The 21,922-nt window shown below is 34.5% G+C and overlaps 1 protein-coding gene across 16 annotated transcripts in view; it reads right to left on the bottom strand.

Moving 5' to 3' along the window:
- Window positions 1-21,922, bottom strand: part of picalma (phosphatidylinositol binding clathrin assembly protein a) — an 85,712-nt gene that overhangs the window by 33,211 nt on the left and 30,579 nt on the right. For 14 of the 16 annotated variants that reach the window (XM_056466787.1, XM_056466789.1, XM_056466784.1 and 11 more), the window contains 11 exons: window positions 17,745-17,887; window positions 16,204-16,279; window positions 11,621-11,723; window positions 9,975-10,068; window positions 9,724-9,835; window positions 8,371-8,477; window positions 7,215-7,256; window positions 5,068-5,153; window positions 3,010-3,133; window positions 2,783-2,922; window positions 385-482 (listed from right to left, as the gene is read on the bottom strand). In XM_056466787.1, coding sequence (XP_056322762.1) covers window positions 385-482; window positions 2,783-2,922; window positions 3,010-3,133; window positions 5,068-5,153; window positions 7,215-7,256; window positions 8,371-8,477; window positions 9,724-9,835; window positions 9,975-10,068; window positions 11,621-11,723; window positions 16,204-16,279; window positions 17,745-17,887 — 1,125 coding nt within the window. The remainder of the gene's footprint in view (window positions 1-384; window positions 483-2,782; window positions 2,923-3,009; window positions 3,134-5,067; window positions 5,154-7,214; window positions 7,257-8,370; window positions 8,478-9,723; window positions 9,836-9,974; window positions 10,069-11,620; window positions 11,724-16,203; window positions 16,280-17,744; window positions 17,888-21,922) is intronic. The other 2 variants (XM_056466785.1, XM_056466795.1) reach the window with 1 other exon arrangement.

Genomic DNA, 21,922 nt, shown 5'->3' with positions numbered 1-21,922 from the left:
TTTGGCAAGCTGAACACATTCAGGAGACACGGCACGGATTAATTAGACAATTAGACAGATTGATTGACAATGGTCTACAGCCAATCAGGATGCAGAACACAATGCTGTTAAAAAAAGCATATCAAATTGCACAAAAAAAAAAAAAAAACCAAGGCCACGAAACGTGAACCGCATTATAGCGAGGGACCACTGTATAATCTATATGTATATTCTTCATTTTGTAGCATACTAGCTAATCTTAAGACAGTCATTGACACTAACTCCAAAGCCTTCAATTTTGACATCAGGTAAACTTTAGGCAATAGCATGCGTGTTGATAGGCTTGATTTCTCTCAGATGCATATTAGCGCAGCTCTGCGAGTTCCTGTGGTGTGACCCACTCACCTCCCCATGTGTTGGCTAAAGGCAGGCCGCTGGAGAGAGGCAGGGAGGGCTGGAACGCAGGCTGCAGGTCCAACAGATCGTTCGGCACCTTTGGAGTGCTGGAGCCAGACACAACCCAAGACAAACACAGACACGCACACAAGGAGGAATTGCATTAATGTCTTCAATAAAATGGCAGTGAAAGCGCCAAGCATTTCACAGTTATATGGCAAAGACAAACTTGGCACGATGATTTAAAGCGCTTAAAATAGAGACTTTAGGAGTTTGGGGGAAATTCACATGCAATCAATACCTTCTTCACAGCCAAATCCTGTCTGGGCAGGAATTCACACACAGAAAACTGAAGGCGGGCTTTTTTTTACTACACAAAGCTACACAGTTCCAGGACAGCGGAAATTAATCTGAACGTATTATAAATGATGCTAGTCTTAGCTCCATTATTAATGCACATTCTTGTGGCTCCTTGGATGACATCATTTAAAGCGATATAGTAAGTTTGAGACATTGTGTAGTCCCACATAGAGCTCTAATTAAACACTAAAAGTTGAAGATTGATGCCATACAACTGCACGTGCACTCATGCACCAGCTGGCAAAATAACCATGAGCAGCTGTGTATCATCACAACGGAAAGACTGTGAGATCAACCACGAAATATAGAAATATTTGTTTCGCCTACACAGGATGATAGGCTGAAAAGCATTCGAACTGGTAAAATCAATCAACATAAAACAGTTTATCACATTTGATCAATATAGCTGCAAGCAGCAATTACCGGGGTTTAAGCATTTTAAAGGCATAGTCTCATTTACCAATTAGGAAGTATGCCATTACTTTATTTAATCAATGATGAAAAACATTATTTTAGCCAGTTACAGTGAAGAAAGCATTAGTCAACTTTTAACAATAGGTATAGCGCCACCTATAGGCAGAACACAATGTGAATCTTTTCTAAAATCACCGTGTATGTGCATGACAAATTTCCTAAAGTTAAGAATTCATTTATAAATTGCAGGATTTTATCCATTTTATAAATTACTCTATTATAGCTGTTCAAAGGCAAAACGTATACTTTATTGATATTAAATCAAGGGTTGAACTCCTAAAAATTCTGACAAAGTGTTAACGCTTCTCCTCTAAGTCTTCACGCTTAAACAAAATCTTAACTTAAAACCTGAAATAGTAAAACTTTAACCAAAATCAAAAGGGCAGTAACTTAAATGATCATTTCACCCAAAAATAAAAATTTGTAATTCAGAGTGATTAAATATAGTTTTCTTAAAAAGCACTTTTTAAAATGTACTTTTTAATTGGGTCCAAATCTTTATGTATATAATCAAATAATCTTCTTTTGAGTTTAACAAAAATCTATAATTTTTGTAGCCACCAACAGCCATAGTAAGAAAAAAATGAAGTCCATTACTGCTAGCTTCCAGTATATTTCAAAGTTTGTGTGTTCAAACTAGGGCTGTACAATTAATTGAAATTGTATTGAAATTGATTTGGACATGCATGATTTCCAAATCGCCTTACAGCACGATTTTCCCGCAGTATGGTATTTGAACCAATCAAACGCAGCGCACCTAAACAGAAAACTGAATAGCCTGCATATAAAAGTATGGAGATGAGAGAGTTCAGCACAGGAGGACTTGATGCCAAAAAATTCAACATCTGTGGTATGGGATTCAGTTATTTTGGATACAGGGAGGCTGATGTATGGCAGAACCAGGTAATTTATAAGTCAGTCATATATTGCATCTAAAAGCGCGTGGAAAGCGTGAGCGCATCACTTCCAATGGCATTTTCAATGTGCTTTGCAGTTGCTCTGTGACCATCAACTTTTTTTCTCAAAGGGTGACAACCTAACAAAATATTGCTGCAGTTCCGATACAAGTTTTATATATGTAGAGAAATAAAAAGCACTTGGTGTTCGGGTGTCTTGTTTTGTCTGAGGTAAATGTGTGTATTCCATACAATATGAAGCTGATTGGTCAATTCTTGTTACATGACTCGTCTTGCAGCATTTTGAAAAGTAACATTTAAAGATTGTCTGATAAGAGACGTTTTCATCTGGGTGCACCTGCTACGCACACGCGTGCTGCTCTCAATATGCGCATGCAATCCATGCACCTCCATTGGAAAGAATGTACTTGTGCGCGCAAAAGACGTGATATGACCCATTTGAATTTGATAAAGATCTAATTGCTTTTCTTTTGAAATACATTTCAGATTCACATTGTAACCACAGATTCAGTCTGTCTGTGACAAAATCCTGATTAAAATCGAAATGGTAATATTGTTCAAGAAAATTGTGATATACCCATATCACACACACGAAATTGTCAATTTCGGGCCTTTACACAAAATGTAATGTAATAAAGTTCAACTTCTAAAATTACCTGTTAGCAAAGGTACTGGTTGCGGAGAACAGGTCAATGGCCGGAACGGTACTGATGGTCCCCGTCTCCGTGGAAACTGGAGATGCAGCAGTCGTGGAGGTTGTGGAGGGTTTCTTGGAAAGTTCCTTCAGCCGCTGCTCCTGGCCGATAAAGAAATAAAACAGCTTACCTCGTTAATTACCCTAATGCTCTAATATAATCAGCTTTTGCAGATGATCATTTCACACCTTAAGTGCTTTTAATCGGGCCTGCTCCTCCTCCAGAGCAGCCTGCTTTTCCCTCTCATCAGCTTTGGTGAAAGAGATACCCGTGTTGGCCAAGGAGGACACAGCGTTGGACAGCGTACTGGCTCTGCGTGGAAAGATGGACAGATGAGCAGATAAAGTAAACATGCCACTGCAGGCTACTGATTAACATTTAAGCCAAGAGCAATGAAGCTCCTTACTAAAACAGCAAGCCAGAATATTTAGGGGCAAACAAGCAATTCTACTTCTTTCAGCTTTTTTGTCATTTAGTATTTCTCATTGTTACATTCCATGAATTTTGCGCATGCGTGCGTCTCTCTTGCACACGCGCACTCATTCTGTCTCGCTCCTTTCTCTTTTGACAGGTTTAACCCCCTTCAGATTGTTATTGGCTGTAGGATCAGTCAATATTTATTATCTTGGGTGACGTGCTACTGCTGCCAATCTGAGTGGTCAGCAGGTTTTAAAAGGACAACGAGTGGGACGCCGGACAGAGGCATTAGCGTTCCTGTTTTGTTCTTTGTTTTAATCTGCGTCTCGTTATTTCTTTTGTTTTGGTACTTTATATTGCTTTGCCAAAGGTGTTATTACCATTATTTTCATTCATTTTCTTTTTATTCTTCATTTGAGATCGTTTGTTGATACTCTTTGATTTCCCTAGGGGATTTGGAGAGGTAAATGTCATGTGACTTACATTCTTACAACACCTAGCGAACCTGTGTATAGGCACACCAGTGAGCGCTGTCTTTGTATTTTTCTGTTTGGTTAGATTAAAGTAAGGCTTGCTTTCGATTATTTTTGTTTATACTGACAGATTTAAAAGGGTTATACAGAGTTAGTTTGACTTTTTGGTTTAGTTCTTTTCTTTCAATGCCACTTTTGTCCTCTTCTCCTGCGGTATTTATTGTTTTCTGATTATTTTGTTAGCATAAATTGTATATAATTTACCTTTTGTGGTTATTTGTTGTTATCTATATTCTTCTTTATTATTAATATTTTCTGTTTATCTTTAATTCTGTATAATAAATAATACTTTTTGGGCAGTATTTAGGTTGATGCATGGTTTTCTTTACTTCCTGTATTACTCAGAAATGTCACAATATAAATGTTACACACTTCAGTCCCTAGATTAACAGAGAAGTCAGAACACTCATATACAAGATGTCAGCATTTATCAGTGCAACTTCTAACAACTTTAAGTCACACTGGCAGGAAAAAGGTTGTAAAATGCACCAATTTTGTCACAATCTGGAGCCTTCCATTGTAAAATGCTAGGGTTGCATCATGTATTGGATATCAGCGCTGTTAGCGTGAGCATGAAGCATATTTTTGCCGTTTCCTCTTTAGGAACCCAGTTTGACCTTGGACTTCCATGAACAGTCGATGTTAGCAAAGCATGCATGTTTTCAGCCTATGTCCAAACTGCAAGTCAGCAAATTCCAGTTCATTTCTCCTGTAAACTCAGTTGAATATGTTTTCTAGAATTATTTATGAGAATGAATGAGTAATTATTAAATCAATTATGTCATTAAAATATGTAAATAAATACACTGAAGAAAAACTTTATATACACATAACCATCACCTGAAAATACAGTACCAATAAGCAAAAAAACCAAGCAAGAATTTATTAAATACATTTATATTCATGGAAGACCCAAAGCATCACTTTCGCATCTTTTCTGTTTAGATCCGTTACAGCTGACATCTCAAAATGTTTTGTAGCCTATTGGTGCAATTTAAAGTATGACTTCATGTTGTGACTTCAATATATTGTGAATTTAGATGACTGTAGAGTTCTAGATGGCAGAAGCCATTGTTTTCTGCATAAAAATCAATATTGCACTCTCTAAATCCCCCTACTTGGAAAAACTGCACAGAACTTTTAACCTGACAGAAAAATCCCTGAAACACCTCTCCCACACAAACACATGCTCAGTACCTCCAAAAGTCGCACACACTCGCACAATGCCGAGCATGAAGACAGCAACCCCCTCACAAGCAAGAAAGTTCAAAATTAACTACTTGGAAATCAGTGTACCTGCTGGCAGCTGTGGAGTCTTTGACCTTTTTCCCCTCTAATGAAGCCAAATGCTGCTCGAGGGCATCCAGAAGGCTACTGGGGGCCTGGGGGAATGAAAACATTGCGTTAGTTTAAAGGCCAGTACACATTCACAAAACAAATATACGCACACAACATTTATGGGTGATTTATCAATTAGGGGCAGTTTAGGAATTTCCGAAAACATATATTCTCTGAAATAACTTAATCATCCATGTTAAATCGTGTCATTTTTAAAAACAAGGACTGAACTATGAACAACTGTCCTCATTTTGGACCATTTCTGATGCTGTACTTGATGGTAATGACAAATGTTTGATGCTTTTGGTATACTGAAGGGGTTAAAAGGAAGCTTGACATGATAATCATGATAAAAAAAAAATTTAATAAAAAATAAATACACCTTATGTGTGTAATACACCCTATAAAAGAAAGAACAAACAAACGAGAAATAAATAAAGTAAAAATCAACGAAAAGAAAAAAAGAAAATATAAACAAAAAGAAAGAAAAACATGAACAAACTAAAGTAAAAAAAATTTACGAAAAGAATATAAACAAAAAAGAAAGAAAGAAAAACAAGAACAAACTAAAGTAAAAAAAGAAAAATCTACGAAAAGAAAATATAAACAAAAGAAAGAAAGAAAAACGTGAACAAACTAAGGTAAAAAAAACAAAAAGAAAAAAGAAACAAAGAAAGAAAAACATAAACAAACTAAAGTAAAAAAAAAAAACAAATAGAAAAAAGAAACAAAGAAAGAAAAACATGAACAAACTAAAGTAAAAAAAAATTACGAAAAGAATATAAACAAAAAAAAAGAAAGAAAAACAAGAACAAACTAAAGTAAAAAAAGAAAAATCTACGAAAAGAAAATATAAACATAGAAAGAAAGAAAAATGTGAACAAACTAAAGTAAAAAAACAAAAAGAAAAAAGAAACAAAGAAAGAAAAACATAAACAAACTAAAGTAAAAAAAAAAACAAATAGAAAAAAGAAACAAAGAAAGAAAAACATGAACAAACTAAAGTAAAAAAATAAATAAATTAAAAAAAATCAACAAGAAAGAAAGAAAGAAAGAAAGAAAATCCTTGGACATGATGGGAATCAACTGGAATGAATGAATGAATGAATGAATGAATGAATGAATTTCACACCGACACAGCACAGATTAAGATTTTAAAATGAACCCTATTAATCAAACAGAAAGTCACACCAGACAGACAGAAATGTCCTACTAATTGAAGAATCACAACTATACGAAAACTCAATAGCATGCAAAGACGGACAACAAGCACAGGTATAAAGCAAAGGCTACAAACCAGAGAAGAGAGTACTTACACAAACTGTAAACTGAAAATGGGAAGATAAGGAAAGATACAGAATATAAAGGTGGTTTAACAGAGGTGTTCTCAGAGCATTAAAGAAAATGCTAAATAGTGAACCAGAATAAAAACAAACTAAAATGTAGTTGTTAAAAAGGTGACAGAATTTTCAGTTTGGGGTGAACTATCCCTTTAAGTTATAATATAAAAAACCTATATTAACCCATTCTGAATATTAATATCTCACATAATAATAAATGATCATGATGCTGGTTTCAAAATAACCATACGAAAGAGCCACGTTCTTATTTGTCTGTCTCCTGAATGCACAAACATGTTAAAAGCTAGCTCTTCAAAAGCAAAATTAAGCGTAAATCTAAACTGCATACAGTCCCTAGCCTGTAAGCCACCGTGAGCATCACACCTTTATGTGCTGTATGAATCGAGCATTGAGGACAGCGAGAACAGTTTCCCCATCTGTGTCATGCAGAGATGTCCGCATGCGCTGAGTGCTGCCGGCCTGTGGTTTGCAGCTTCGATGCACAAGCAAATTAGCCACAGTTCTAGAACTCTCAGATGACTTTTCCATCTATAACTGATGTTAAGCACTGAGATTTCTAGGTAACTGCATGTTAGAGGGTTCTACAACCAGCGCTCATTTAAATCTCACTGAGCCGTGCTACTTTAAGTTTGGCTGTGGAGCTCAAGCTGGGCGTTGAGGGCAGACTGACATAAGTAGGCAGAAAGGGAAGAAATAGGATAATGTGCGTTTATGCTCAAAACCAAGGTCAATTGATGCACTTACCTGTGACAGGTCCGGTATGTCTCCTCGGTCGATTCCCACTTGCTGTAATGAGGAAGGAGGAGTCAGTTAATGTGCGGCCCCATTAAGCGGCAACATCCTGCTCTCCCTCGTGAAGCTAATACGGAAGTAACTGAAACTGCAATTCATTGACTTGCCTTTGGGGGCTGGCTCCATGAACTCCTAATGTTCACTGACTGCAATGCTAAATTGGCCAATTTTACAGCTGATAAAAACATGTTTACAGCCTGATACAAAAGATGGTTTTGGTGCATATAGCTAATATTACCCTTCAAGACAATCGTAAGGGAATGATTTTTTTTTTTTATAACTCATCCATTTCGTTTATATTAAGTCTGCATAATTAAGGGCGTGGCCACTTGACAGCTAGGTCTTGCTGGTCACCATCTTGTCACCTTAGCTGATTCCGGCTGATTAGCCTCTGAACTCGGCATGTAAAATGAATATTTGTTTTGTTTTATGTGGCTTTACACAGGAAATTGCCTTTTAGAATTATTTCCTACAATTATCACATAATATGACATTCTGTGTGCATGAAATTGTGCTCACAAACCATTCAAGTTGCCTCCATTTCCCAGGTGGGTGAAATTCTTATATACTTATCATATCTATTTCATTAACCATTTATAATTTTCTTTAGACCTGTAATGCACTCCAGAATCTGACAGATTGATTTACTATAGGCTATAAAACAGTCATCTGAAACGTTGTCATACAGTGTTATGCCTGGATTTCATAAATAGCCTTGCAAACACAGACTATATTTAAAGTATTTCAAAGTAATTCACGTTTTCCTCCTGTAGAAAAACGTCATAAAAACAATGCTTAGTGGCTCAATATATTACAACAGCGTATTAAAAAATATAGTATACAACCAAGCCCATGTGGTCAGAACACAAACGAGTCGCAGGTAATGAAGTATTAAGTGTTTCTCTTAAAGAAATCTCATTTAAGCGAAATGCAAGCAGGCATCTGTAGCTCCACTGATGCTCCACCTCTTTGCCCTATTTTGGTCACCCCAAACAAAATGGCGATGATTGGCCATGCCTACGTGTTGCTTCATTTGCGCTCTTCAGAAACCTATGTTTATTGGTTTATTACTAGTTGGAAGCCCATAGTGCAGGTTACACAATCTTACCTCTGCCACTTTGAGAAACTCTGAGATTCTTGTCATTCGAGTGAGGAATTTCTTATAGATGTCCAGGCCTTCTTTACACTGAGCTTTCTTCATGTCAAAATACTTCTCTGCAGAAGAGAAAAGGGAAATGTCAGAATATTTTTGCCCTTCCATTTCCCAGCACATTTTAAGGGGTCTGCTTTTCACCAGACAGAGTTATGCTTGGCATCTGTCATGACAACATGACCCAAAGCAGCTCTCACTAGTATGTCAGTCTCTCACAGAAACCCCTCATTCAATATGTAACCACTGAACGAAGCCAAAAGATGCAGCTTAGCCCATAAAGAAAGTGCTGTCCAACACAAACACAAGAAAGAGCTACTCTAGTTAGTCATTGCAATAGTTTATATTCACTATTTAAACTGCAAAATGATTATCTATTAAATATTGCTGCAGCTTACACATTAAATATAATATATATATATATATAATAATATATATATATATATATATATATATTATTATATATATATATATATATATTATTATATATATATATATATATATATATATATATTATTATATATATATATATATATATATATATATATATATATATATATATATATATATATAATAATATATATATATATATATATATATATATAATAATATATATATATATATATATATATATATATATATATATATATAATAATAATAATAATAATAATAATAATAATAATAATAATAATATATATATATATATATATATATATATATATATATATATATATATATATATATATATATATATATATATATAAATAAAATAAAAAATACTTTGCTTATCATAAATTTCATTATTCAATTGTTCCCAAAAAATAACAACAAAAGCTTTATGCATTTCAGTATTTGGTCTACATCAGCATACATATTTTTATATGCTGTGTTTTCAACATCACCTGATCAATCTCATGTGGCAAGTAGCAATATCGCAAGCTTTTAGATAACCTGGTTTAAATCCCACCTATTGGATAGTCATCACTTCTAAATGAAATTTGCTCAGTGCATTCCCAGTTTTACTGCCCTAAACAATGACGTTGTCCTTACCTGGCCCTAAAAATACATTCAGAGATTATTGAAATGTACATGAATGGTTTATTTCATGAGCTGAACCATTCGGGTACTAAACGAGCGGTCATAAATATGAGTGACGAGTCAGGTCAGAGTCCTATGCAACAGTCGATGAGTAGACTGATATTTTAAGTTCAAAGGTCTCTGTAACTAGAACCAATAACACAGATAACTGGTAAAAAGCCAATAAGTAGGACAGCCCATAGTAACTTTTTGAAAACTTTGATAACAGCTCACCAAGCAAGTTAATGATCCCTTCATTGTAGGCAGCAAACAGACGGATGGCATCTTTAAACAGAAGCATGAACGCCGCATTAATGACCCCGTTTGTGAGTTCGTTGGCATTTACCTGGCAAAACAAAACAAGACAAACTCAATTTGGTATGAGATGAAAGGACTAAAAAAAAACTGCATATATGAAAAGACCATCAGGTCAAGTGCACTATTGGCTTGAATAAGCATAGTCTACCTGCTGTCAACAAACTCACATTGAAGTCGAGGAGTGCGTCCATCTGGTTTTGAATAATAGGGATGGTCTTTAGGAGCTTCTCTGTGTTCATAGTTCTCATTACGCCATCAGCCCTATGAGACCAGAAGATCAGTGTTAAAGAAAAAATGAGAGTTTTCAATTTTAGGATGAAAGTTGCATTTTATGAATTAACAAGGACCAAAGTTCCAGCTCAATGAACAATTCTGTCTTTTTTTTCATCATTTTGGATGTGTTAAAGGAAACAGCATGAATTCTCTCTCAGGGCATTCAGGACACAAATGTTGAATCCCATTAAAAATGTATGTTTAATCCTAGTCCAATGTAAGCAGAAAGTCATACATTCTTTGTTACAGACTTCAATATTGATATCAGTTTTTTAAATATATAAAATTTGTAATATTTTGACCTTTTTTTTTTAGGTTTGACCTGTGGATAAAACAATTTTCAACATTGCAGGCCAAATTTATTAAAATTGTATTATTTATGTTGTCATAGGTAAGAGTTTGTTGTACTTGTACATATTAAGAAGTGTGCGTGTGTGGTAGTTTACGACACTGCACAGCAAAAAAAAGAAAAAAAAAAAGCTTAAAAATTATTGTCGGAGTTAAAAAATTAAAGCTTCACACTGTTTTCAGAGCTGAGAGTTGTCAGTGAAAGTGTAAACACCAGTGCAAGGCATGTTTCAAACTCACCTGAAGACACAAATGCAAGATTTACAGATTACACATTTATTTATCTCCACTCTGAAGAGGCATACGGTATGTTTAGTTACATCTTTTATTAATTTATCGTGTTTATTGTGAAATTGGATGCACATGTTTCAACAAACATGTAGACTGCTGAATCGTGTCAAATCACTCAACTCAAATGCAATATGTTTTAGGATGACATAGTTGCATTTAATGAATTAACAAGGACCAACGTTTCAGCTAAATGGACAATTCTGCTTTTTCTTTTTCATCGTTTTGGATGTGTTAATGGAAACAGCATGAATTTCCTATCGGAAAACAAATGTCCCTATAGAATCCCATTAAAATGTATGCTTAATCCTAGTCCTATTTAAGCAAAAAGTCATACATTCTCTGTTACAGGCTTCAATATTGATTTTACAGTTTTTTTAAATATATAAAATTAGCAATATTTTGACTTTTTTTATTATTATTTTTTAGGATAAAATAATAATTTCCCTACATTTTCTGCTTCTAAACACTGCAGGGCAAATTAATTTAAATTATATAATTTATGTTGTTATAGACAAGAGTTTGTTGTAGTTGTATATATAAAAAAGTGTGCATATGTGTGACAGTTTACAACACTGCACAGCAAATAAAATTAAATTAAAAAAAGCTTCAAAATTAAATGTTCCAGATGATAAATTGATTTTAACGATTAAGTTAAGTTATTAAATTAAGTTATTGTCAGAACAAAGAGATGTCAATTAAAGTGTAAAATATATATGTACTTCTATGTTTGTTTTTGTTTTTACAAATGTGTAACATTTTTAAATTCACACTCAAGGGTAAATGTTCTACTGATGACAAAATCCCCAACATCTTGGATGGCCTGAGGTTCGATTAGTAAATGAACAGAAAATGTTCATTTCTGGGGAACCATCACTTTAAGAACTAGCAAACAAACACCTACCCTCTTTTTACTTTAGTGAAGTCGAAAGCCACTTGTCTGTATGAGACTGCCTTCTCGTTCAGGTAGCGGCTGTACCTTCGGATGAAGGTGGACATGTCATATCCTGCACACAGAAGAGAACATGCTGTCTTTAGAGTTCACCGTGACCCTCCGGTTGTTGAAATAGTCATACAGCAGACCACGTTCTGATTCCAGTTATTGAAAAATATTTTAGTTGAATTCAGAGTACAATATTTTATCACGACTGTGACTCATTTTTATTGCTTACAGGAAGAAAAAAAAAATCAGTTTTCCACAGTGTGTAATGTCAGTGTTATGCATGACAAACATCAGAACCCGTGAGCTTTTTCTGAATCTACCAAGTATGTCAGGTCATCATGATGCGTACTAGTTTATGCCGCTAGTCATGTGCTCTCATAGAAGCATATAAAAGTAAAACACAGAAGTATATGACAAAAAGTCTTCAAAAACATTCAAGTCAATTATTAAATGTGCCACTTAAAATGTCCAGGGAAGTCCCATGAAAAATAAAACATTGTTATAAACATATCAACTGTAATAAAATAAATGAATACATGTACTCATTTATATTAGTAAAATTATGCAAATTGTAAAAATACAAAGAGAGCAACTATAAAATATATAATAAAACGCATACCAATTACCATAATTAACATGTATAAATTTCCTCCAATTAAAATATTAATAAGTAAAACGCAAATAAGCTTTCAATTCAGGAGTTATTTAAATATAAAGAATAATACACATTAATAAAACACATACCAATTACCATAATTAACATGTATAACTTTCCTCCAATTAAAATAAAAACAAACAAAAAAAAATGTAAATGAACCGTCAACTCAGAGTTATTTAAATATAAAAGTATCATAAATAAAATATCTTCTTTTACTTTTGTGTGTGTGTATCCTTTATTACAATGAATACATATACAAATATAAAAACACATACATGAAACAGCTACTGTATGTCAGGGTTAAAGCAGCATAAAGTTGAGGTAAGAACTGAAAAAATCATCTGACTTCTAATAACTTTCAGAAAATGGGCCCAGGGTTGTTCTCGAAAGCCTCCCTAAACTAGAGTCTTGCTGTGCTGCTTTCCCTGCTGCCTCCAGTGAGTGCTGGCTGCCAGACTGCTTGTTAACATGGGAAAAGCCTTGGGTAAATAAACCCACTAGAGCTTTATTTAAGCTGAAAGTTGGCCATGTTGTTGAACAGGTCCCATAAGGGAGTTCAGGGAAAGAAGAGCAGACAGACATAACGAGAGAGAGAGAGAGAGAGAAAGAGAGAGAGACCTACACTATTCAGGGTGTATGCAGGAATTAGAGAGAGAAATTCAATACCTTTTAAGACTTTTAAGACTCTTTTCATGCATTTTAAGACATCGTCACCACTTTAGGTTTTAACTGCTAACATTGGTGACATTTTAATTTACCAACCCAGGTTCATTATTGATACATTCATATTGATACCCTATATACTTTTTTGGATAGTGCAAAATACGTCCCAGGAGGTACTTGTTTTTGCAGTTTTTGTTTTTGAATCCACTAGACGCCACTGTAGGCTTTTTTTAGATCTCAAATTTTTCTCGCGAGTGCCATTTGGTGCCTGCTGTTCTCTCCACCAGGGGCCGCTGTCAACTGACCGACCGATATTCTCACGCATCCCCTTCACTAAACCCAACCGATAGTGTTTTCAAAAGCACCAATTGACCCGATCACCACCTTTCCCTAAACCCGAACGACAGCGTTTTCAAAAGCAATCCAGAAAAAGAAATAGCCTCACAGCCGCCTGACTTTTTTACCACATTTTCAGATTTCACCACGTTCTTACACTCTTATTTACTTGTTCATATTATTTTTTGCCTTTTTTTGTTGTTTTATTGGCTTTCAGAAACTGTTCTTCAACGGACTCGATCCCAGTCGTTACCGTCAACTCCTCATGTCTCAAGTCCGCCGACGTATGGGGCGAGCTACTGTGCAAACTGGTAACAGTGGAAGTGTCATCCACATGGATGCAAGTGGTCAGCTAATAGCACGGAAAGAAACAGAAGCAGTCTGCAGCATCTTACCACCCCATAGTGTTCATTTTAAAAACAAATTGCAGCCATACGCAGCTCTAGCTACATAATTTGCGGTCTCCAGAAATATATACGGGTTTACAATGAGCCTGTGCTGTAGCTTACAGTATATTTACTAAATACTGATTGTATGAAACCAATCCTAAACTAAAACATTATTCATATAACGAATGAAAATGCTAATCTGGCAGGTGGTGCCTATAGAACAGCAGGAATAACAGTGTTGCCTTGGTTACTGCAGTAAACAAAGCAACGTGATGTCAAATCTAGCAGGATTTTATGGATTTCATAAACTACCCAGCATCCTAATATTGGCAGATTAAATTCAGCCAAACATTTGCATAAAACTAGACATTGTATAATCAAAATGATACAAAATTGAATACCATGTAAAGTTGTATTTAATACTTTTTAAGGCTTAAATTTCTCTAAATAGATTTATCAATTTTTTATATTTTTAAGACCCGGGAACAGTCCGCTATTGGTCAAATGTAGGAGATCAGTAAGATCTTTTAATGATTTTTTAAAAAGTTACAAAGGCTGCATTTATTTGATCAATTTAAAAGCTACATTTTCAGCATTATTATATTTACATCACACAATCTTTCAGAAATCCTTCGAATACAATGATGACATGCTGCTTAAGTAACATTACTATTGTTAGTGTTGTGATACAGTATCATTCAAATGCACTATTAAAAATATATTTACTTCTACTAATCAAGGTCACATTATACCACTCGAGTGAAAGAAAAGTGAATGCTGTTATCTCAAATAAATACTATCATTTCCTCAAAGATTCCTAGAAAGTAAAAAGCAGGGGGGGGTAATTACAAAAAACATTATTACTGTCCAAGAACCAATATCATTTGATCATAATATAACACGAAATCAACATTTTTATAATTATGTCTAAAGGATCATGTGACATTAAAATAAATTAAAGAGCCCATATTATGGGTTTCTAAAAGTGACCTTCCATGCAGTGTGCAACAAAGCTAAGTGAATGAAGACATCTAGCTGAGATTTAAATCTGAAAGTGCACCTTGTTTTAAAAATATAGATTTTTTTAATAAAGGATTCGACTCAGAGTCGTTTAAAGGATTTGTCGTTCATCCGGATCTTTTGCCTGATCGTATCAACATTGACGCAAAATAATACCAAATATGTTCTGTGTCGAATCCCGTAAAACGTGAACACGTCTTTCCCTTGAAACGCTAGCAGAGTGCGAGTGTCTGTCAGACTGATTACGAATGAAGATGAGTGAACATTAATAAGTGAATGTTCTGGTGATTAATGCAGTAATCTACACTGCAATGGGGATTCATCGGCCGTTTGTTAAAGGAAGGATCAGAAAAGACTTTTGATGTATGGGACTTTGTCAGAGCTTGACAGGAACTTTATCAGTACACAGTTCAGGGATCGGTTTCTTCCTCCATTTCACAAGTGTAGGTAGATGCAATTAAAATGGTTGCTTTCTTGTTTTCTCTAATGTTAGCTTGCAAAATACGTATTTAATTGTGTTTTTTTAAACTGTTTATATTCTCAAAACGCGTCTAAAACCACGTTGAAAATGCTGTGTGTGTCGCTTTGTTTACAGATTTAAATGTGTTTGAGAGCTCGCGATCCTCTGCCGTTTGTCGTTGCTATATGGCCACCATCCGCTGTTCCTACAGACGTGCGGCGATCAAGTTTCAAAATAGTTCAGCTTTTGCCACTGTGCGAATAATTACTGAATGCGTGTCATAGTTAAGAATAGAGCAATATGCTGGTGTTTACCTGCATTGGGCTCACACATACACTCTGACTACTTCCACATTGCTGATAAGTCGTGGTGGGCGTTTCTCTCTGTTTCGCGCTGAACGCAGTCGACCAATCGCAACAGACTGGGTCATCGGAGCAATCAGCGCAGATTAGCATCAGGCTAGGGAGGGGTTTGGGTAAAAATGAATCGCTAAACAAATATGGGTATTATTACGGTATTATTATTATTATTATTAGGTAAAAATAAATGCATATTATAAGACAATGAAAGTGTTTTTTAACCTTGCATGTATATCAGTCTGTTGTTGAAGACCCCCAAAACCAAAATAGGACCTTTTTTCATGCATAATAGGGACTTTTAAAGGGGAAATTCAGCTTTCAATCACAGGATTAAATGACATTATAAAAACTGAAAATCAAAAGTAGACCTCTTACATGTATGTAATATTCCATAGTGATTTTACTGTATTTTTTGATCAAACAAATGCTGCCTTGAGGAGAACAGACCATTTTAAAACCCCAGACCCTCCAACAGCACATCTGACCGTGACTAACAGTAAAACTGTGAAAACGCAGTGCATGTTCTGTCAGCTCCTCAAATATTCATCATGTCCGCATTTGTCTTGGGTTTTGGACGCTCATGAAAATGGATGACACAGCTGGGATGTGTTTGGAAAAACAGAATGACTAATGAAGTGTTGGGCTGAAAAAGCACCTACCTTGTAACCCGCTTTTGTCCAAAAAATTACTGAGGTTGAATAATGTGTTCCTGGAGGCCAGATATTGTACAAATCTCTGTCAACATGAAGAACAAAGAGCTCACTTTTCAATTCATTCTGAAGTTAGTCAGCATGCAAATAAACAGCACTGTCAAAGACACTAGGGTAAAGCTGACTGAGTCTCAGCACATGTTGAAGATTTAACTGCTTCAGCTGGAGCATAGAAATAAAATGATAAATCGAATGTTGTTGAAATATCAAACCAAATGGTTTAGCAAAATTAAATTAAATGTGCTCATTTATTCACTCTCATTTTGTTTTAAAACCAACTTGCTTTTGCAGGTTAAAGATAAAATATAAAAAATAAAGATAAAATAAAAAAGTAGTAATATAAAGATAAAATGTAATTATTACATATAAAAATGTAAATAAAAAATATTATTAAAATGCATTTATTAATCAACAATAATTAATAAATGTTAAACTAGATAAAATACAAAATATATAAAATATCATTTGAATGAAACAGTACAAAAGAGTGGTCAGGTTATTCTTGAAAAATGCAAGATTATATTCTTGATGCAGGACAAGTCAAATAACATTAATCAAAATAAATGCTATTACAATAAGCCGATATAAAAATGAACTAACAATAATGTTTAAAAATGTAAAATAAAAAACGTTTTAAAGATTTGTAAGTGATTGAAATAAAAATACAATCTAATTGAATGAACAAATCAATATCAAAACAATTCAACAAATAAATATAAAATAAAAATGTACAACTAAAAATAAAATATAGTTCAAAAGGGTAAAAATAAGATGTAAAAATAAACAAATAAACTACAAAAATGTCCAATAAAGACTAAAGGCAAGCAAAATAACACGTAATTACAAGAACAATCAAATTAAAAAAAAAAAAAAAGGTTAAAAGTCAGGGACAAAATAAAATAAAATTACTAAAAATAAAATTACGTTCAAAAGAGTTGCCAGGTATTTTCAAAAATTCAAGTTAAAATACGGCATAAAAATACAAATAAATTAAATAAATAAATACTACAAAAATGTTCAATAAAGAATAAAAGGTTGGCAAAATAACATGTAATTAGCTGAAAAAAATTAATTAAACAAATAAAAAGTTCAAAAGTCAGGGATAAAATAAAATAAAATTGACAAAAAAAAACGTAAATAAAAAAAAAAAAACTTTCAAAAGAGTTGCCAGGTATTTTTAAAAATTCCTATTAAAATAAGACGTACAAATAAATAAATAAAAATAAATAAATAATAAAATTAAATTAAATTAAACTACATTAATTTAAAAACTAAATAAAATATTTCATCAGTGCACAATTTTTTTTAGGTCAAACCATTTCAGAATTTGGGGCTTCGTTCTTCTGTGGCAACCCGTGAAAAAGAAGGGACTAAGCTGAAGTGTGTGAATGAGTATTCCTGAGGTCAGTTTGTACACAGTTCATCAATGAATAGATATCAAAGGTGATGTGAGTGTGCAAGAGCCTGTGCATGTGTGTGGTGAGGCTGACCTCATTGCCGTAGACCATCAGGTGGTGTGTGGTGATGAGGGATTTGAATACCACGACCCAGCTGGTGTTGGTTGTTCTCTCAAACAGTGTGTCTGCCAGCTGAGGGATGTTCACATTCATCTCATTGGTGCACTGGATCAGATCTGGAGAAAGAGAAAAAGAGTTGAAAGAGGTCAGCATGTGTGTGCGTGTATCAGTGTGTATAAATCAAACTGTCAACACGTCGCAGAGTTTGTGTTTGTGCCATAAACAACTCAAACAGTTTTGGCAATTTAACATTTGTTTGAACTTTTCATTGCAAATTTCCTTGAAAGAGTTCTGTATAATGGTAAATTATGGTATTACGGTGATTCAGTGGTTAGCACTGTCGCCTTAGAGCAAGAATGTCGCTGGTTCTAGTCCTAGATGGGCCAGTTGGCATTTCTGTGTGGAGTTTGCATGTTCTTCCCGTATTTGCGTGGGTTTCCTCGAGGTGCTCCGGTTTTCCCCACAAGTTCAAAGACATGCGCTATAGGTGAATTAGATAAACAAAAATGGTTGTAGTGTATGAGTATGTGTGTGAATGCGTGTATGGGTGTTTCCCAGTACTGGGTTGCAGCTCTAAGGGCATCCACTGCGTAAAACATATGCTGGAATAGTTGGCGGTTCATTCAACTGTGGCGACCCCTGACAAATAAGGGACTAAGTTGAAGGAAAACAAATGAATGAATGAATGATGGTATTACACAAATTCAGATCTTTTCAGGGGGGGGGGGTCAGTACAGAAATAAACACTTCTATTCAGCAAAGATGCATGTTTGTATGTTTATATCACTGCTTCCACAAAACTATTAAGCAGCACAAACGTTCACAATAATTAGAAATATGTTTTGAGCACAAAATTAGCGTGGTTTCTTATGGGTCATGTGATACCGACTGGAGAATTAATTCTAAATATATAAAAATAGAAAACAGAAACGCATAAATTGTAACAACACTTCAGTACACTGCTCCATATTGGATAACTGCAAGTTTAGAGAGCATAAGACATTCAAAACCATTGAAAAAAAAAAAAATGCAATAACCAACAACAACAACAACAACAACAACAGCAGCAGCAGCAGCAGCAGCAGCAAAAAAGATTCAAATTACAATCTTTGCTATGATTAATGGGTTACTAGTAGGGCTGGGCCGATAAACGATATTATAGTCGCGATAAAAGCATATGTCAATAACAATAATAAGCTCTGGACTTTTTTTACTCTATATTGATCTAAGAGCCAATCACACAACCGAAATGTGCAACAATGAGAATCAAAAAGTGTGGTAATATATTCAGACGTACCAAATTTTCAGCCGAATTTATCGAAAATGTTATGCCGTTTAATGGGCCCTCTATTTTTTGTGGCTTCAGTCATTTTTGGGGTACTCTTTTGAATCTGGAAGCACTAACAACTTTTATCAAATTATAAATCGTTATCGTTCAACATAGGAAATGATTATAGAGATTGCATTCTTTCCATATCGCCCAGCCCTAGTTACTAGTCAATTAAAAAAAAAAAAAACAATTTAACAATAGATATATAGAATATTCATAGAAATTTTTTTTTAATATTAATGTTAAATGTAATATCATGATGATAAATATGTAAAAAAATTAACATTTTTTGGTATGACTGACCAACTATTTATGAAATAAATAAAACAAACAAGCAAAGAGACCATGTTGTTTTTTCCATGAATTAGGGGTGCTTAAAATAACGGATTAACCATTAAACGAAAGGGTGCGTTTTTAACCGATTCATGGTATTAGTTAAGCGATTAAAAATATTACTTTATATATTTTTAAAGTTTTGCTGCATAAGAGGCCGATCACAGCGAACACGTTGTTTTTTTTTATCTAGAGCTGTATTACTTTACAAACCTTGAATATCACAATATTTTTAAATGTTACAATTATAACAACATTGACAGCAACACTCACGCACAATACCAGCTATATATCGCACATTAACCGTGAGTGAGAGATGAAATAAAACCACACTAGCTCAGGTATAACCAGATGCTCAAGACATAATCTTTAATGACATATTAAAATGTTGACAGAGGCTTGTGATATAAGAATTAGAGTGGAGCATTAATTAAAGGCATAGGCCCATTTTCCATAGAGTGATGGATTTGAGGTAGCCTGATATTATTATTTGATTGAAAAAAAAAATGATGTGAAAAAACAGCCTATGCCGGTTGTTAAAAAGGATTCAGTCAGTGTTTTCGTTTTGTAATCTAAATTTGTCATTTAAGTGAAAGATATCTAGGGCAGGACTATTTATTTTATTCATTTTATTTAGTTTATTCTGTTAAACACTGCAGGTGCCTGAAAATGTTCTGTTATTGTTCTGTTGTTAATATGTTCACATGTTAAAATAAGTCAGTATTTTAAAAGTACAATATTTAGTGTGTCAGTCACAAAATAGACATGTCAATTTTTTTTATTCAAATAATAATTTAATATTAATCTGACTAGTTAACTGTTAATATTCGGTTAACGAGCAGTGGTTGTCAGTTGGCAAAATTAACGGCAATGAGCATCCCTACCATAAATACAACATCTGACACATTTAGAAATGTGATGTTGTGTGAAACCTCTTTACCCTATTAACCTGAAAGTTGGATGTTTTTCCATGTAATTTGACAAATTGTATTGGTTTTTCTATTTAAAAAAAAAAACAGTAATATACTGTAATTTAATGGATTCTGATCATACCCAACAAACAATTTTGTGTTTAATAGACGTCTAATAGACATCTAAACATAGACAGCTTGGCTAAAACAAAAGGCTAAACTTGGGCTGTAAGTGAAAATCTAATAGACATCCAAGAATAGCCCAAAACTAGACTAGTTGTCAAATAGGCAGATTAGACAGACTTTATATGTGTAGTCCTTCATTTCTGTTTATTTAATGACTAGTCTAGTTTTGGCCTATTAGATTTTCACTGACAACACACATTTAGCCTTGTTTTAGCCAAGATGACTGTTTAGATATCTATTAGACATCTATTAGACATCTTTTAAAAACAAAAAATGCTTGCTGGGTACAGTGTATTCTGCAATTTTGTTAGTATTTTTAAATGGTGATTGTGTCATTCAATGGATTTTAGCATTTTTTTGATTTTCTTTAAATCGACACTTAAAAAAATGTGAAACTTCCTAACCCCATTAACCCTCAAACTTACTGCCACAGTTTCAAATCTAGTGACATTATGACACTATAACGCTGTGGCTAGGCTGTTTACGGTTTCCAGTGAACTATAACGGACCGTGTGTGATGCTGAGGTACCACTGCTTAGAGTCTTAGCATTCAGTTAGCGCTGACATGGTGTGAGTGAGAGACATGCACTGATATCCTGTGCTTTATTAGTTGTTTGGCTGCGCTCCACAGCCATCTGCACTGCGAGTGTGAGAGCGGGATCCCTCAAGGCTTTCTCCCCACCACCGACACTGTGAGACTTCATTCAGAGGCGCAGCTTATCATGCCATTCATGAAGCCTCCGTACAGAAAAAGAGGGAGGACACCGTCGTCTCTCTCCAGATCTGAACCGCATTATATCATCGTAAAGAGGAGAAACCACTTCTAAACTCAAACAGAAAACCCACTTCCACTCGTCACTGCCAACCATTTCAAAGACACAACAGTAATTACACGCTCCTGACAAATTGCCGCCCAATATTAGCGCATGTGTTGGTTTTTGAAGTGGGAATGTGAAAATATGCTGCACAGCGAGCATGGGTGGTCTACAGAATGCCCTCTCTTTTACAGATAACATTCACCATTTAAACCTGCACAAAGGCTTGGTCACGTGACAACAAAAGACTTTTCAGAGGCAACACAAAACGCCTGCGCTGAGCATGACGGCGCTCCGAACGAATACATACACGAGCCTCAACAGACAGATCAAAGCCAGAAGACGACACAGAATCGATGTGTGATGGGGTTATCTGCCTATATACGGAACTGGACACTGGCAAGTATGCCCTACATGTTCAACAAGCACATCTGAAAGGAGTTGAGAGATAAACATCTCTCATTGCAAAGCTACAAAAACATTCATGTGTATATAATGTTATGTTGTTTTTCAGTGGAAATGAACATTTGAGGTTTAAATTCAGTAATTTAAGCAAATTAAGATAAAAGGGCAGAT

Source organism: Danio aesculapii, chromosome 10, assembly GCF_903798145.1.
Source record: "Danio aesculapii chromosome 10, fDanAes4.1, whole genome shotgun sequence".
NCBI lineage: Eukaryota > Metazoa > Chordata > Actinopteri > Cypriniformes > Danionidae > Danio > Danio aesculapii.
The sequence above is the reverse complement of the archived record's forward strand: the minus strand, read 5'-3'. Positions and strand labels throughout refer to the sequence as shown.